The sequence below is a fragment of the Bombus bifarius genome, unplaced genomic scaffold (assembly GCF_011952205.1).
Source record: "Bombus bifarius isolate JDL3187 unplaced genomic scaffold, Bbif_JDL3187 scf7180000009243, whole genome shotgun sequence".
Taxonomy (NCBI): domain Eukaryota; kingdom Metazoa; phylum Arthropoda; class Insecta; order Hymenoptera; family Apidae; genus Bombus; species Bombus bifarius.
Window position 1 is genome coordinate 5,125,049 of NW_022884989.1, and position 17,952 is coordinate 5,143,000.

Here is a 17,952-nt window from a genome sequence, read left to right on the forward strand (position 1 = left end):
AGCATATCACATATATTACCATAACTGTCTTAAATTACTTAACTTATAAACTTAAATAAAAATAATAAACTTAAATTTCATTACGAGATTCTCTTGATAAGTATTTACATCAAAAATATTAACTTCGACAATCTCAAAAGATATTTATTTCAAAAGTATTGGTTATCATATCTTAGGTATATTAGATATATGTTTTTCCAAAACAGTTAACGGATTAGTCATCTATTGCTAAGATACATATATTTTATATATTTTTTAACCATATTATATCAAAATACACTCTTCAAACAACCAAATAACATCAAAATTAACAAATCAACAAAATTCTATTTATTATATTTTCCTCTGTTATCACTATTTATAAGTATACGTTTGGAAAAAACGAATCTCAATTACATAAAATGTGCTATTAACCAAGTACAATTTATGATTCATAATTTCTTAAAAGGCAAGTAGCCCTTAATGTTCTGAATTAGAATCTAACAACTATTTTCGTTACTTACATAAACCCTCATACGATTACGATTCCATCAAGATCATACACGTACGTGGAAGATAGCTTATAATTTTATCTGAGACTATCATTAAGACAGAGGGACGAACAGCAAGAACGTTCTCCGTTTTGTAAACGGAAATAGGGAAAAAGTTTGATAGCATGTGGCGTTTACCGTTGGTGCACAAGATGGAAAACTCGCGGGGGTGAAAATTGTAAAGTTACAATGGGGTAAAACCTACCTGCGACGCGTTCCTACTTCCCTAGTAACATATTTAATATTACTTGATATTTACGTTAAATTATTAAATTAAACAATTTGGTAACCCAGTTACCCCTTGCACGAGATGCAATCTCGACGAAGGGTTTCTCTTCCTCCTCTAATCTTTTGCATCGTATCGATTTTCTCCGAATTAAATATCAGACAGTTCTATTTAGTATTCGAATAAATATATGATTTAATTGGACTGAAACAATTGGATCGTTTGATCAAATAATTAAAGACAAATTTTTTATGAATATGATTGATGTGGAGAAATGGGGTGAAAATGCAATATTATTAATGTAAAATAATAAAGAGCTACCTACGTAGAAATCGATCGAAACGTGGATTTCGGGATGATTGACCTCTTCGGAACAAATGCTTGCCTGTTATGCAAGCACCACTTAGTACCCTCTGGATTCCCACAGGATATGCGTGTGTCGTCCCACAGGCGTTCTTGTTCTTTTATTGACAACGTGCATGTCAGTGATCGATCAATATTTGATATTTAGGATGCGATGAAAATTCATGAACGATGGATTGTTGCAAAAATGTAGATCATATAATATCGCTGTAAAATAATTGTATGAAAGTAAAAAAAGAAAAAATTGCAAAATAAAAATGTCTACAGGTTATATCAGCTATATATATATATATATATAGCTGTAATAAACCTTGCAAGAATAACAAAAATATATAGAAAATTCAATCTTTCTCATTAAAAATTCTAGATGTTTGAGATTAATTTTAAATAAAAATAAGTAAATAAGTAAAGAAAGAAATATGCATTGGCCTATTAAATATGATTGTGTGGTAAGATTACTGGATAAAACTGAATATGTAAGTTTGAAATTGGGTACGTTATAATGGAGACTCAGAACTAATCAATTCTTGAAATAATAATCTTTCGTTTGATAAACTAGAATAACTATAGTTATCGATAATCTTTTACGAATTGTGCAATTTATACGTATACACTTTGAAAAATCATTATATCTTTAACTAATCATATGTATGAATATTACTTTACTGTAGAATTATTAAAAATATTTCTCATTATATTTCTACGGACTATTTTTATTTAATAAGGCATATACTATATTATTATTTATAATCTAACTTGTTGCATACAATGTATAGCATTAATAATCGTATCTTTAATAAATTTTAGTGTTACTAATATCTGTTTGTATTCGGAAAAATATATTATTGATGGATGTGACTAAATGTTTTAGAAATAAAATTGTTTTTAAACTTGTATGCCTAACTATACATTACACATTTATAGAATCCAACTGACAAATAGGGGGCGTAGCTCAGATGGTAGAGCGCTCGCTTAGCATGCGAGAGGTACCGGGATCGATACCCGGCGCCTCCAATTTCTAATTTTTTTATTTGTTTCAAAATAAAAAAATCATCAAATACATATTCAATAATAAATATTTAGCTAGAATTTGATATTCTTGACACAAATTAGATATATATGTATAACTCATAGTATGTAATAAATAAGCATGTAAAATGTGCTTGCCTCCTAATAGAGAAAAGCAACATTAAAAGTTATCGTCCAAAATCATTAACTGATTCAAATAAAAATTTATTTTAACAATAATCGTAATTTCACGCAGGCTTGGCAGAGGCATATTATTTTCAAAATGAAGTCATCGTACCATTTCTCAATTACAATGGAGCAAAGAGATCCCACTGTTCGACTACGGCGCACAAACAACCAATCAATAGACAAGATACTTCATTAAGATTGAAACAATTAAGATCAGAAATGACTAGAGTTGCTTCTATCCAAGGACCACCTCTTAATGGATACATCGTCACCTCCGATGACGCGCATCAGGTAATTATAATCATATAGTAATATGAATCATTCGTAACAGAATTACCACTAGTCGGTAAAAAATCTTTCAAAAAGTTAAAAAATGAAATTAAAAAATTTATTTTTATTATTATATCCACGGATTATCATAGAATTACGATTATTCTTTTCCCATATCCTTAAATTTTCAGACAATGAACTTGGTTTATCGTGGCCGCGACGGCCCTTTGGAGGTACATGTAACAATCGTGTGAGATTTCGAGTTTGCAGAGTCTCGAAGCTTTTCGTAATCTCAATGCTTTAATTTAACAAAAAAGAACATATCCCAATAAAAATCTGCCAAGTTTATTCCTTTTGAAACATTTCATTATCAGATATTGAAGCTTTCTTTAATTTCGTTGCAGTGATTTATCTAATAACGAGTGCTGCTCTTCTTTTATTAAGTAAATAATATTATTATTAGTGAAACGAATTTCTTATATAAGGTAATCAAAAATACATACGATTATATCATGATCTCTATCTTGATTAGAGCGATTCCCTGGATCCTCGTGATATGAGGAGAGAATTCATCACTGGGTTCTACGGCAGCGCGGGAGAGGCTGTCATCACTTCGGACAAAGCCGTGTTTTGGACGGATGGAAGGTATTATATTCAAGCAGACCATCAACTTGATTGCAATTGGATTCTCATGAAACGCGGTAGAACAGAAGTAAGTTCAAGATGAATTCTTTAATTAAGAATTTAAAATAGAATTTTGTTTGTTTATGAAAAAAAAGAGAAGATTATTGCATATTTATTGCAATCATTTACTTTCTATAATACTAAATTATTCCTGAAAAATACATATGTACGTAATAAATCGAAGCATTCTTGGCTAGTTTAATATTTTGCCGCTAGATGGCCAGCAAACTAAGTGACTTCTCGCAAGTTAAATGGTGAGGAAGATAGAATATAAAGGCTGCATCGATGGTGAAAAGTTAAGACTATACTTCTTAGGATCAGTTCTGTAGTGAACTTTGGTAGAACATCGGCCTAAGGATGTATCGATGCAACCACGATGACGAGGTGTAGCATCCTTCCCTGAGCGTGAGGAAGACTCGAGAAATCGACTTTGTTTCGAATTCTCAGTCATCGATGATCGTTCACTTCTTGTACTTAGTATGAGAAGGATGGGATAGGTGCTTTCTGAGTGGCTACATCTTTTTTTTATTTTAAATAAATACAAAAACAAAATAACATCTTTTTTTATTTTAAATAAATACAAAAACATATTGTATTTTTATATAACTTTAGCGGAAAAGACTTTGTTGATCATTAATAATAAAAAATAAGGAAAAGAGGAACATATAAATTAAATTATTTCACACTTCGTTGCGATGTGGTTAAATTGAATGATAACTGAAAATCATAAATATAATAAATAAATAATATAATATTTTAACGCGTTGACTGCCACGACACCTGTATTTGGGTGTTAGCAAAGTTTCTGGTTGAGCCGCGTAACCCATATTCGGATGTCGCTTATTTGACTACTTGCGAAGGATCTCATCATAGGTATTTGAAAAGATATTCTATAATAATAAAACTGTTGAATTGTTATAAAAGTAATACGAAAATGGTTTATTAAAAAAAATTATTTAGAATGTAAACCTTTAAAAAATGTTATACATAGCTGAGGTTGGTCGGAACAATTTGGACAATAAGTTGTTTTCTTCGAATTCTTTCGTGCCTTTGTTCGGTCCATTCGACGTCTTTTATTTGCATAACATAGTTTGCATGCGCGTCTAATGCTTCTTCCGGAATCATTTTTCCGAACAGCGATATTAAGCTGACTCCGTCGAAGACAAGGATTTTTTGTATTTTCAGATAATTCTAATAATTTTGCAACTAATAATTATCTAAATATTCTAATATTTATATTCTTCCTTGTTGCAATTTTGTAAACCATCAAAGCGTTTACAACAGAAATTCCCAGAAGGAGTTGAATGCCAAGTTTTCTGTACCATTTGATTCCTTTTCTAATTGTGGTGGCATAAGAAACCATTTGGTCGGAATAATCTATACCACACTTTCCTTCATTATATTCAACAACAGCTAGCGGTTTTAATGTTGCGTACCAAAAAAAACGAGAGAGCATTCTTGAGACCACCGCTTGAACGACTCGCATTACTAAAATATCGACGGGAGTACCTAGCAGAGAACGCTTGGTACTGCTGCACGCATGGCCTGACGGAGATTTCTTTGAAAACACGCATGGCAGTCAACGTGTTAAGTAGTTTGAACATAGGTATTAAGTTTTTTATGTATGGTTTCTTTAACCAAAATATAGAAAATTTTGTTTCTTAGTCTTAAAAAAAGATTGTTATATGTATGCTATAAAGATACTACTGTTATTTACAGTCTTTCTTGGAAGTTATTTTATTACGTAATTGCTACATTTTTATATTCATTTATTTTTGTGCCACAGCCCAATAATAAATTCTTTCGATCATATGGTAGGTCCCATCTATAACAGAATGGTTAATGCACGAGTTTCGCAGTCAAAGTTCCGTGCGTATTGGCGCCGATCCAACGCTTGTATCTGCCATCGATTGGGAAACCTGGGAAGATGAATTAGGTAATTAAACACATCCAAACATATTTAACCTATCAACAACGAGTATCTACTTTAAATTTATACGTCCAGCTATATCGTCTGTCATTTACTGCATCGTAGTGGTTCTAAAACGTCAAACATATCAATCCAAATAAACGTTAAATTCGTCGTGTATTTGACTTTATCGTCGAAAGAAGCAAGAAACAACTAATAATTGATTCATACCCTACTTCAGTGAGCGTTGACTACTTCGCTATATTTCTTCTTCTATGCATCGAACTTCTTCGCACATACAGCTTTCCATTCGTTTTAGCTGACTGTGATAAACTAAAAAATTCCATGACATTGATTATTTTTGCGCCATTTCTTGCATTCGAAGTTTCGTCAATTTTTATGAAAATTTACCTCCATCCAAACGAGGATGTTTCTGAATTAACAATAGCGTTCGTGTCCAGCGAATTCGTCCATAAGATTGGTTCCTGTCCGTAACAACCTGGTGGACTTGATCTGGCAGGTCGATCGACCGAATTACAATCCGCATCCAGCGTATCCGTTGCCGGACAAATATTCAGGAAAAGCATGGCAAGACAAGGTCCAGTTGATTCGTATCGACATGGCGTTATATAAGGCCGACGCGTTAGTTCTTACAGCTCTCGACGAAATAGCCTGGCTGTTTAATATTCGCGGATACGATTTGCCAAACACACCTGTCCTCAGGGCGTATGCGGTTGTTACTCATGGATCGATACATTTGTACACACCGCGACACAAGATTTTAAGATCAGTGGACGAACATTTGAAGATGGACCTTTGTTCCCATGCAAATTGCGTGAAGTAAGTGAGATAACATTAATATCTGCTCCATTTCTGTACAATAGAAACTGATAGTAGTACTAATATCATAACATAGATGCTAATCAAGCATTAAGTATAATTGCTGAAATTTTTGGGACAAGTCAATCTTTCCGAGCAATTTGAAAATACGACTTATAGTTCCAATTCAATCATTATATATAAAACTACATAGCGATTGATATGACTTTAAACGATGAATCAGAAAATACACGTGTATGAATTGATAGATTTTACTGTAATTATTAGATTATTATTTACATTACATTTATTGTTGGACGTAAAAAATAACTCTGTACTTTTATGGAAGAAATATATCTTCGTTAATAATCCTTTCACGTTTTGATATCGCACGTTACAGATGGCATAATTACACTTCTATTTGGTACGACTTACGAACAATGTCCCAAGCTTGGAATTTAGTATGGTTGCCGATACGATGTGCTTACAGTCCAGGTGCCTCCATGGAAATATTTAACTCTGTACGTAATAAATTTAGCTACTTATTTGTTCCGAAGATTTATCAAATTATGGTGAAAATTTTAAACAATGAAATATCCCAATTGATTCCTACGACCATGCAAAAAACTGTAATAAAATTCATTCTTCTTTCATCAATCTCTGCGCATTGAAAACGAACCTCCGTAATTTAACCGTTCTACGCACAGCTAAACATATGAAAAACGGCGGTTGAGAAAGTACAGTAGGAATTCGAATACGGTTACCTCCTCGTTCGCGCCATTTTACCGAACACGCTGGGATTCAACTATAGGGGCATTAGAGCGGATAATCCTAGGCAAAAGTACACCTTCTCCGACATGTTCTCCTATCCTCGTAGAGCTTGTTGAGCTTAGCTTGATCCCCACATGACGGGCTGACACACCTCCATAGACGTAGACTAAACATGAACGTTCGTCGGCCGTCCAATGCACGATCTTCTTTCTTATTATTGCATATCGTCAAGGTACAAACCGTATCATTGGTAAATAGATAGAATAAAATAGTCTGTATCATGTTCTCTACGATACTCATGATGGTGAAACGGCTTCACCTTCTTTTCGACATGATAGCCGGTGCTTCGGGACGCCTGGACGCCCGCGGCACCAGAAATCAGGGAGCAGTTTCCTTTCTGTTTCAAGTTCTGTACGAATGATCGTGCAATAGCGTTTAATAGGTTAGATCAGGGCTTTTCAAACTTTTACCGGACCAAGAATCACTTTCGTAAGCGATCGCTTTTCGCGGTCTAATCGAACATCTGATTTTTATGCATTTATAGGAAATTTCAAAGTTATACGAATAATAGTTACATAGAATACACGTACGTAATATAGAAAGATTCTATACATTTTATACATTCTATACATTCTATACATTCTACTAATGTACTTGATAAGTGAAAGAATTTTTTTACCGATGTAGCACTTCTTTAATTATATTTTGTAGATCCCGCCGGAGAAACGATTGCCAAAACCGTCACCGGTGTTAAGTTTACGAGCGCAAAAGAACGAGGTCGAGGCGGAGGGGATGAGGAGGTCCCACTTAAGGGACGCAGTGGCGATGTGCGATTTCTTAGCATACATGGAGGAACAATATACACTGAATTCGAATGGGTGGGACGAGATGCAAGTAGCTAGACTGGCGAACGAGTTTCGTTACGAACAGGACAAGAATAAAGGTATCTCGTTCCCTACGATCGCTGGATACGGACCTCATGCTGCTATTCCCCATTACGAACCTAACAATCTAACGAATATCAAAATTGGACAAGCGTCGACCCTGGTTGTGGACTCGGGAGGACAATATTTAGGTAACAGAATTTTGATTCTGTGATTAAATCTCATCCTTGTATTATCCTAGACTTTCAAGAAGTCTAAACAAAATTTTTAAGCAAATATTACAAACGTGTAAACATCCAAAGAAAATAAAGGAAGAAATTTTCCTTCGGTTAATTAAGAACTGGCAAAAATCATGGAACCTTTCTACTCTTTTTTAACATTTACCTTGTTTCGTAAACAGATGGCACTACAGATGTCACAAGAACGCTGCATTTTGGTACGCCAACAGAAGAACAGAAAAAAGCATACACAAGAGTGTTAATCGGAGCAATACAACTGTCTTCTTTGATCTTTCCAAGCAGTTTGAAATCCAACCAGCTGGACATCGTTGCAAGAGCACCATTATGGAACATTGGTTACGACTACTTGCACGGAACTGGCCATGGAATCGGTCACTTTTTGTCTGTCCACGAATGTTTGTCTCATTACTTTGAAAAAATTAAAGACTCGCTTACGTAGACGATTGATCGAATGATCTACGTTTCTTTGATCTGAATTCAACGTTAATCACGATCTTTACTCGATATTTACGATCATATGGAAAATGTTGTTAGTTTCGATTAAATTGCGGATATTTATACGTTTATGGTGAGAAATTTAGAGGTGCAAAAATGCACAGTATACACATATGCATAATATGCAAAAATATATGATATATCCAAAATACAGTACTCGTTGCAATATTTAAGCGATATTATACGACATTAATAAAACAATTCTATACCTAGGTTCGATTTCTTCATTATATTCGTAAAAGTATGAATTTGCATAAATATCCGCAGTCTATTTATGATAAAACATTATTGATCAAGATTTAATTGAATTTAGAACTTTGAATAACTGGAAAGTCCTTTGTAGCACGTTTCGAATTGTTATTCATTAATGATTAATATTAATCGTAATGTTAATATATTTCCAGCACCTATTGGTGTATCATACGGACAGCCCGTATCATCGGATAAAGTTTGTGGACCTGTTGAATTAAGACCAGGATTCTTTTTATCAAACGAACCTGGTTACTACAAAGAAGGCGACTTCGGCGTTCGTTTGGAGAACATCCTTGAAACGATGGAAGCAGGCAAATCAGTAGGTACTTTAATTCAAATTATTTAAAAATTAGAGAAATTCTCGGTAAAAATGTATCTCTTTTTAGAAAACAGAAATTTTTTTGAAATTCAGGGACGTCACGTTAGTTCCATATGAACCAAAGTTGATTGACTACGATATGTTAAATCCATCACACGTAAGCACTAATTAACAATTAATTAATGAGCTTTTTTTATCTATATAGATTTCAAAAAATATTTCAATAACTCTACAGATACGATGGTTAAATAATTACAATCGCCGAATTAGGGATGAAGTAGGTCCAGAGTTAAAGAAAAGACTAAAAATGGATGCTTTCAATTGGATGTTGAAGAAAACTGCAACCATTCCAGAAGTAAGACCAGTCGACGAAGGATTGCTTTTTGGCCGTTCTCATTCGACACCTTCTACATTCAAACAATTAAATGTACTAGTTTGCTTTACTTTCCTGTATCACATTCTATTCAGTAAGTATATAAAGAAAACAACATTTAGAATAAAAAAAAGATTTGCCTTCTTGAAATTTATATTTGTATGTTTTAGATTTTTCAGATGTATGGAGTTAATTAACGTATATCCAAAAGGAGAATGAGCAAATATAGTATGATTGAAAATTAATTTATGCCATGAGCAAGCAGTTTCGAAAACTATGCTTAAATTGGCGTTATTTTAATATACGTATATTAAAATTATTATTTTTATACGTTACTGCCAATTTTAAATATACAGGTGTTGCAATTATAATATGATAGTATTATTATAATATGATGGTATTGCTAAAAAATAAAAACCATTAGGAATATTAGAAAAAATTTTTGCACATAGAAAATCTACTATATGAATATATAAAAATATTTATAGACTTATATTTTGTAAATATATGTAATTTATTGTATGTATAAGGAACAGGGATGTTATCATAAATTGTATTTTACTTACTGATAAACAAGCAATTTTTTAGAAATAAGCTCCAGTTACTTTAGAGAATAAAGAAAGTAAAGAAAAAACAAGTTTAATATTGTATATTCATTTCTTCACTAGTGTTTCTTACGCTTCTGTTTCTATATTAAATTCCTAAAATTTCTAATAACTGAAATACTCAGTATTAAAGTAGGATTAAAATAAGATAACTAATATAATTTTTAATAAATTGTTATTTATTTTTATTCTACATGATACTTTAGATTCTTTTAACTTTTGGGTTTGAGCCGCAAGCAATGCGATCGTGCTGTTTAGATTTTGTATCGAAAAATCCCAGTACATTTGAACGCTACGAACGCCTGACGGTATTTGGTATTTCATTGTTATCTTCTCAATAATTTTTATTGAACAAAACTTGAAATATTTATAAACTAATAGTACGCATATATAATAATATAGATGTATTTCATAAAAATAACAAATATGATGAGCGCTATTACGCCGTTTGTTTCTCTTCGTAAACGATTAGGACAAGCGCTATCGCACTGTTAGGGATTTTTCGACCCTGTTTTTTCAAAGACTACTGGGATTCAAACGGTTAATTATAATACAAGAATCTTACTTTTTCTTACCCTCCTCTATTTTCATCTGTTTCACATCTGTCATCACGTGAAAGAGTTTATAACTTGTTAAAATATTTTCTGAAACAGTTATTAATATTATATTTTAAGTATTTAAATAGGATTTAGGGAATACAAATTTACTTTAGTAATACTGTATTATCATTTTATATCTAAAAACATATTCTTACCTACTATTTGTTTATCTATTTGATACTCTTGGGATATTCTTTTTATAGAGTATTCTACTGCATTTTCTTGATGTTTAGTCAAAAATGTTACTACTTCTTTTATGGTACATTTACCCTTCCGAGGAACAAGCGATTCATAAAATTCATCTAAAGAATATTGACTTCTATCCTGTGGTAATGGCCTAGATGAGGCTTGTGTTGGTTCAATCTAGTAATAAAAAAAAAATTTATTTCATAATAGTTACAAATAAATAAATACATCCACAAAAGATTTCTAAATGAAATATACCTCTGGATCTTTGGACTGAACGAAGACACTCTTTAAACGATCATTTAATTCATGGTCCTTTTTGTACTGAGTGTCTTTCAAATTAGGTTTTACTAAAATAGAAATAACTTTTAAAAATGTAAAAAGCTATTATTACATGATATAGAAAATGACTAATTCTTAAAACTGGTACTCTTGTTTAAAAAAAAAAACAAAATTTTATAACATACAACTTTATCTCACATTTTGCCATGCAAAAGCTATAATTAAATAATCTATATCACTTAAGTTTAAGCTACGTGTAAAAAAATAAAAATAATTGTTTTATTTCTTTTACCTCTGTAAATTCTATTATTTCTATTTTATCTGTATCTATATCTATTTCCAAAAATTCTTTTATTTTCAATTCTAACAAAAATGTTAATCTAAAAAATATAAAACTTGAAATAGAATTTGAGAAAGAAATTTACATTTATCTACAACTTCTCTTTGTCTCTGTACTGATGGATATTCAGGAGCAGGAATTGGCTTCTCCTTATCAAGAATACGTGCTGTACGATTTTCAATGTTAAATGAACGAATTGGTCGCGTAATATAAGAGTACACTTTTCCCATTTCTATAACAAAAAAAGAATATTTAATATATATCGCTAAAAGTATAACTTAAATTGTATTTTATATACATATATATTTAAAAAAAACGGAACAATTTTAAAGAAGTTATTGTGTTTTCATACCAACTTTTTGGTTAATATTCTTGTTTATACCAGATTCAATACTTTGATTTCTATGCAATAATATTATTTTATTTGATGAAAGTAAATCTAAATATTAAATTACAAAACGAATATTTTTATTTCAAGTTGTAAAGATATTATTAGAAGTTACTATTGCGCTACTCAGAACATTTATTACTTTGTGACCACATGGTTATAGTTAAGACAAAAGTAATTTTTTTGTTACTGACTTTGTTCTATACTGTTTGGACGTTATTTGGTAACAAAGTTCCAACACATTTTTCAAATAAATGAAATTATACATTTTGATATTATACATATTTTGCAATAAAAAAATATTTCTACAAAAATGCATAAAACATTGAATACTATTGGTGAAAACTAGAAATCAGAAACGTTGTTGATAGGTTATTAACAATATAATACGTATAATTTAATTTTCTATTAAGCCATTCATTACTTAACATTCCATTATTTGAATATTAACTATGAAACAAAAAAGGCAAAAATCAAGTATATAATAAGTTTATAGTCATATAAATGTTTGATATAGATATTTAATTTACGCAGGTTAGAAAAGTTAGGAAAATAAAATTTTATGTGTTTACGAACACACCTATCCGCCATTAACGGGACGAGTTTCGGAACGTTCAGTAAAATTAGTTGCATGCAGGTTCTCGTGAAGACGCGCTGAAAAGAAACATACCGTATGTGTCAACGATTTTCTAATATACCAGTTAAATGTGATAATTTATGTAAAATATAAAATTAATAGTTCAAGATTTATCGATAACGAGTCACCGTAATATGATTTGCACAGAAATAGATTAGAACGTAACTACGTGTTCAACAGCTTACGCGTAACCGCCAAAATTACGGACAGAAACGCCATCTTGTGCAAAGATGTTGACATTTTACTAAATTAAGAAAAATTACATGATCGCTATTTTGTTCGAGTCCTACGACTCGATTTTCAGTATTTAGAAATATAAAAAAATGCTAACTTCATGTATTAATTGACCCATCAACCGGTTTTGTCAATAATAAGGTGATAATGATGTTGCTAGCGGAAAATCGCGTTAAAGAATTAGCCTCTTGTGTATATCTTTGTGTTTACAAACACAGAACAGACTAAACTCCTTTAGCCAATTTTACTGATATAACACAATTTTGTTTGCAGAAAAGGACATAACACAGGTTAAAAATGTTTTACGCTCATTTCGTGTTGGCCAAAAAAGGGCCGTTAGCACGTATTTGGTTAGCCGCTCACTGGGATAAAAAATTGACGAAAGCCCATGTATTCGAGACGAACATTGAAAAATCTGTAGATGGTATATTACAGCCAAAGGTATTTATAAAATACGCCTTTTTTAATTTTTATGTATATGAACTTATAAATTTCTAATATTCTTGTTATGATTCTAGATTTATGACAATATGAATTTTATGTTTTTTTAGACATTACGTAAGATCTTTTATAGTAGAGTGTTACTTAAATATATATTATCTAAATCTCATAGATTTTTGTTCATTTTATTCTATTTTCTAGAACACAATATTTTTTTATGAAAAGAATTCTTAATATTTCTATAAAATATATGGTTTTTATTTTTTGTGTCACTATTTTATTATAGGTAAAAATGGCTTTAAGAACATCTGGTCATTTATTGTTGGGTGTGGTACGTATATATTCAAGGAAAGCTAAATATCTCTTAGCCGATTGTAACGAGGCCTTTGTCAAAATAAAAATGGCCTTTAGGCCTGGTATGGTAGATTTACCAGAAGAACATAGAGAAGCTGCTGTAACAGCTATAACATTACCTGAAGTGTTTCATGATTTTGATACAGCAATGCCAGAATTAAAGTAAATATATAAGAATTAAATAGAAACTTTAATGAAGATAATTACATAAAAATAAAAGCTTATTTTATAAATATTGTTATTTAATACTAATGCTATATTTCAGAGATGTTGACATTGAAGCACAATTTAGTTTAAACCAGTCACGAGCGGAAGAAATCACTATGAGGGAAGATTATGGCAGTTTAGCTTTAGTTACGCATGATCAAGGATTTGGTGACATGAGTTTTGATGCTGAACCTCCAGAATTGTTAAGACATGCTGGTACTGTAGAACCATCATTAGATCAGGTATGTTTTGTCACTTTAACATGTTGACATTTTATATGAAGAATAAAATCTATATTCATTTTTCAGACTCATATGTTGTTCACTGATGGACCAGGGATCGAAGCAACTTTAGAGCAAAAGGAAAAAGAACCAGTACCAGGTCCATCGGTAACAGCGCAAGCTATGGATATAGATATGCCAATTAGAGATGATGGTTTTGGTGGTCATCTTGGTCAAGATATTATATGTAAGCAACTTACATTAATATATGTAATTGAAATGATAATTATATTTATAACAAGCTTTATTTCTTTATTTAGCTGGTGGGTTGTTTGAGGGTGGTTTATTTGATGAAGCACCAATGGGTGAAGTACCTGTACCTGAGGTGAGTGCAGTAGCAGAAACACAAGAACCTGGTGTAGTTTCTGGAGGTCCACCTTCTGTGCATGATGAATCAGAAGAAGAAATGGGAGATCGTTTTGGAGGTCCACCATCTCCCATGGATGGAATGAGGTAATTAATAAATTGTATTTTACACATTCAAAATTTATATTAAATAAATGTATGTATATATCATATTAAATTTAACATTTTCTGTATAGTACTGACGAATCCAGACCCGTTTCTCCAGCTGCACCTGGTGAAGAAATTGAAGGAAGAATAAGTGTTGCCAGTCGCCGTTTCACTCCTGCTCCACCCAATGTCCCTGAAGAACGTCCAATGGAACCTATGGAAGAAGCTCCACCTCTACAGGATCAAACTACGTTATTACATGATGAAGAAGAGAGTTTCGCTCTCGCACCTGTTGATACATCTGCCTTAAAAGGTTTGTGATATTATATTTTATTTCAGTTGTGATATTAATTGTTATAATCTAATTTTAATAAAATTAATAGGATTTACAAAAGCAAAACGCAAGCGTAAACTCATTGTGGATGAGGTAAAAAATATCTCTGGTGAAGAAATGAAAGCACAATTATCAGATATTAGTGACATTATTACTACATTAGATTTGGCACCACCTACGAAAAGATTAATGCATTGGAAAGAAACTGGTGGAGTCGAAAAATTGTTTGCTTTACCAGGAAGACCAATACCAGCACGTGTATTATTTAAGGTAATGTATTTCATATTTAATAATCATCAAGTATGTATGTATCTGCCATTTAAAAAAAATATAATTTTATTTTCTAACAATATAGAATTATCAACGACATTTAACTAGCAAGTCTTACGATCATGAGGACTTTGGACGTTTAGTAGGTGAAGAAGAAGGCATGCCTTTAGAACAAATGAGAGAACCTGCAGAACCTGATTCGTATGAACAAACTATTCTCAGTAAACGCATGGCTCGCAAACGAAAAGCACCAGCGGATGAAGAGGTACATCATATTGTTTATTTTTAAATCTTTCTTCTATTATAAAACCTCTTTTTTAAAACTGTATGAGTTTATTAATGTATTTTATTATTTTTAGATAAGGCCACCACCTCCAGCGCCAGCACCTCCTCCAATAGATGTTGCCCCTGAAGCAATGGATGTTCCTAGTATAGTCCCTCAACCAAGTCTTCCCTCTGCAGAATCACCAGTACCTCAACCTGAGATGTCTTTACCAACTGAATCATCAGTATCTGAAATTAGTGGTATTGTGCCTCCTATTGAAGAAGCGGATATGGTTCCTGTAGTTCCCGAAACATCTTTAATTCCTTCAGAAATTCCTGAAATTCCTCCTAATGAAGCTATTACTGCATCTGAAGAACCAGTTGTTCCACCTACACTAATAGAACCAGAAGTCGTTCCTACACCTGTTGAAATGCCACAAATGGAAAATATGGGCTATGATCAGGTTAATTTTATTCCTTAGATATATATAAATATATGATATTATATTACGCAGATATTAACGAATTTGAATATACATAGGCGCAATCTCAAGTACCCTATATGGGATATGATGAACATCATCAACCACCCCACACACCAGCTGTATCAGAAAGAGGACCAGCAACGCCATGGAATCATGAAGATTATGAATTTCCACCATCTGTAGGTCCTGTACGTATAATGTTTATTTACTTATATTAAATTATAATACATTCGAAGCAACTAAATGTATAATATAATCTTTTACTTTTCTAGCAAGAAGAACAACAAATAGATGAAACTTATGAACAGTTTGAAGAACGAGTTCTTAATAAGAGAGCATCACACATGTATCATGTTATCAAAAGTAAACTAGACACCAAAGATAGATTGACACTATCAGAAATGGCATATAAAAACAATCGCAAGCAGGTTTGTATTCTAGCAGAACTTATAATTGTATAATTGTAATATAATTGTAGAAATTTAATTCATGTTATTATTGATTCATTCTTTTAGGTTGCGCAAAAATTCTACACATTATTAGTTCTAAAAAAATTCCAAGTATTAGAGCTCAATCAAGACCATCCATATACTGAGATTGTAGTCAGTAAAGGACCAAAATTTGAGAATCCTGCATTATAAAATTGCTATAGGTATTTCTTACCATACATTTATTGTTAAAAAATGATGGAGACAGAGAGGATTGTAGCTATTTTTAATCATACATAAAATAAGCGATTTATCTAAATTCTTTTGAAAGATAAATTGTAAAATAATATATAAAGCTATTATAACTCTTTGGGAATATCTGCATAAGACAAAAGAATTTTATAAATCATGTTTTAAAGTCCTGATTCAGGAATGTATACGTTTTGTATAAATCAAAGTAGAATTATTTTGGACCTTCTGTATCTTTATTGTGATAAAAAAATTTAATCAAAGATACGCAAATATATTACCATTGATAAATGTTTTACATTGGCAAAAAATCAATTGTCTTCATTAAATTTATTATCAATCCGAACAGGGTTTGTATATAATATTAATATGTAGTAAAAATATATTTTATATCTTAATATTTACAAACAACTTTGAGTCTATACTGCAGGATGGTCCAAAATTACTAATAATTGTGTAAGATAATTTATGAAATTATGATAAAAAGCATTTTGTTAAAAATTTCATAAAATGAAATTATTTGTGATTTAAATCGATGTATTATTTTCAAATTTCTCAAACTTAAAAATATCAAATGCTTCAATAATTTTTTTTTATTAGCATACTTACACATTAATGCTATTATAAACAATTATTAATGGAAGAATCAAGGGAATGTTTTACGGATAATGCTTTTATGTATTGCAGTCATACTTTAGAATCAATAGTGTGATTAAGTTATTTTTCAGAGATCTATATAAATATTATTTACTATTATATTTTGTTTAAACTCGATATAATCTGTATAGTTACTTTTCCGTATAAATTACTGCAAATTTATGATCTTCTATAGTTTATATTTACACTGTGAACGACATTCCAAAGAGCATTGATTTAATAGTCTCGCTTTTTTGTGTGTTTCAATCTTTTTATTGTACAATTTTTTCATTATATTTTGAAGAAAACGTATTAATTATATAAAAAAGAAATAAAAATTGTTTGACCCTACTATTTTTTCAAAGAAAATAGCGTTATGGTTAGTGCTTTACTCCGACCATAAAAAAATGTTCAATAATTTATTGTTATATATGTATACCAGTTCCATGGAATACACGTGTTAAATCATATTTAAAAAAAGTACTATATTTTATCAAATTAACATGTCTAAAATTTCTCGAAAACGATCATATAACATTGTAAATATACATGCACAGCAAATAACATAAATATCATTACGCACGTAATGGCGTTTAAGGCGTATCATGAAAAAAATCGACTGCTATACCATATACTTAAAATGCCTGATTGTAAATAGTCTCATGATTCACTAATTAATATACATCTGTTTATAAAATAAAAAAAAGATTTCTGAAATATTTTCTTTAAAATTTGAACCCTAAAGTACATATCATATAATACTTAAAAATATTAATTATTTTCCATTAATAAACTGTTACATGTGTAAAAATTTATTAAATTTGAAGATTAAAATTAATTTTAAGATCTTTTTGCTTTAATACATGCCGTGTACGATATACACATGACGTGTTTATGCATTAAATGCTTTTTTATAACAGGTGTATTCGTTGTATTGAATATATCTAA

At 31.1% G+C, this 17,952-nt stretch overlaps 3 protein-coding genes and 2 non-coding genes across 12 annotated transcripts in view; 4 read left to right on the top strand and 1 right to left on the bottom strand.

The window, feature by feature from the left end:
* LOC117214700 (xaa-Pro aminopeptidase 1-like) overlaps positions 1 to 9,683 on the top strand; it is a 46,111-nt gene extending 36,428 nt beyond the window's left edge. For 2 of the 4 annotated variants that reach the window (XM_033460942.1, XM_033460941.1), the window contains 12 exons: positions 2,384 to 2,607; positions 2,778 to 2,819; positions 3,119 to 3,298; positions 5,089 to 5,206; positions 5,641 to 6,019; positions 6,399 to 6,519; positions 7,481 to 7,844; positions 8,054 to 8,287; positions 8,792 to 8,958; positions 9,026 to 9,115; positions 9,194 to 9,425; positions 9,502 to 9,683. In XM_033460942.1, the coding sequence (XP_033316833.1) occupies positions 2,384 to 2,607; positions 2,778 to 2,819; positions 3,119 to 3,298; positions 5,089 to 5,206; positions 5,641 to 6,019; positions 6,399 to 6,519; positions 7,481 to 7,844; positions 8,054 to 8,287; positions 8,792 to 8,958; positions 9,026 to 9,115; positions 9,194 to 9,425; positions 9,502 to 9,524 (2,174 nt within the window). In that variant the 3' untranslated portion in view covers positions 9,525 to 9,683. Of the gene's footprint in view, positions 1 to 2,383; positions 2,608 to 2,777; positions 2,820 to 3,118; positions 3,299 to 5,088; positions 5,207 to 5,640; positions 6,020 to 6,398; positions 6,520 to 7,480; positions 7,845 to 8,053; positions 8,288 to 8,791; positions 8,959 to 9,025; positions 9,116 to 9,193; positions 9,426 to 9,501 lie in introns of those variants that run through there. The other 2 variants (XM_033460944.1, XM_033460943.1) reach the window with 2 other exon arrangements.
* Trnaa-agc lies at positions 2,061 to 2,133 on the top strand. Its single transcript has one exon. It is a non-coding gene; the product is annotated as a tRNA-Ala (tRNA).
* LOC117214874 lies at positions 3,569 to 3,783 on the top strand. The gene has a single exon (XR_004488961.1). It is a non-coding gene; the product is annotated as a small nucleolar RNA U3 (small nucleolar RNA).
* A 404-nt stretch (positions 9,684 to 10,087) lies between the features above and the next one.
* LOC117214776 (protein NDUFAF4 homolog) lies at positions 10,088 to 12,523 on the bottom strand. 3 transcript variants are annotated; one of them, XM_033461098.1, is made up of 5 exons: positions 12,402 to 12,523; positions 11,429 to 11,575; positions 10,980 to 11,071; positions 10,691 to 10,898; positions 10,088 to 10,580 (listed from the first exon to the last, which is right to left on the bottom strand). In XM_033461098.1, the coding sequence occupies exons 2-5, from the start codon at positions 11,571 to 11,573 to the stop codon at positions 10,498 to 10,500; spliced, it is 528 nt and encodes a 175-aa protein (XP_033316989.1). In that variant the 5' UTR covers positions 11,574 to 11,575; positions 12,402 to 12,523; the 3' UTR covers positions 10,088 to 10,497. The 3 variants fall into 3 exon arrangements, with proteins under 3 accessions (XP_033316989.1, XP_033316988.1, XP_033316987.1); XM_033461097.1 differs by lacking the exon at positions 12,402 to 12,523 and adding an exon at positions 11,700 to 12,085 and having other exon boundaries at positions 10,089 to 10,580; XM_033461096.1 differs by lacking the exon at positions 12,402 to 12,523 and adding an exon at positions 11,696 to 12,080 and having other exon boundaries at positions 10,090 to 10,580.
* LOC117214767 (double-strand-break repair protein rad21 homolog) lies at positions 12,263 to 17,723 on the top strand. Of its 3 annotated transcripts, none has more exons than XM_033461083.1 (13): positions 12,263 to 12,402; positions 12,876 to 13,043; positions 13,330 to 13,559; positions 13,663 to 13,846; positions 13,913 to 14,072; positions 14,146 to 14,338; positions 14,428 to 14,651; positions 14,722 to 14,942; positions 15,028 to 15,207; positions 15,302 to 15,670; positions 15,748 to 15,879; positions 15,964 to 16,119; positions 16,207 to 17,723. In XM_033461083.1, the coding sequence occupies exons 2-13, from the start codon at positions 12,900 to 12,902 to the stop codon at positions 16,330 to 16,332; spliced, it is 2,319 nt and encodes a 772-aa protein (XP_033316974.1). In that variant the 5' UTR covers positions 12,263 to 12,402; positions 12,876 to 12,899; the 3' UTR covers positions 16,333 to 17,723. The 3 variants fall into 3 exon arrangements, with proteins under 3 accessions (XP_033316974.1, XP_033316975.1, XP_033316976.1); XM_033461084.1 differs by having other exon boundaries at positions 12,365 to 12,743; XM_033461085.1 differs by lacking the exon at positions 12,263 to 12,402 and adding an exon at positions 12,545 to 12,792.
* The last annotated feature ends 229 nt before the right edge of the window (positions 17,724 to 17,952 follow it).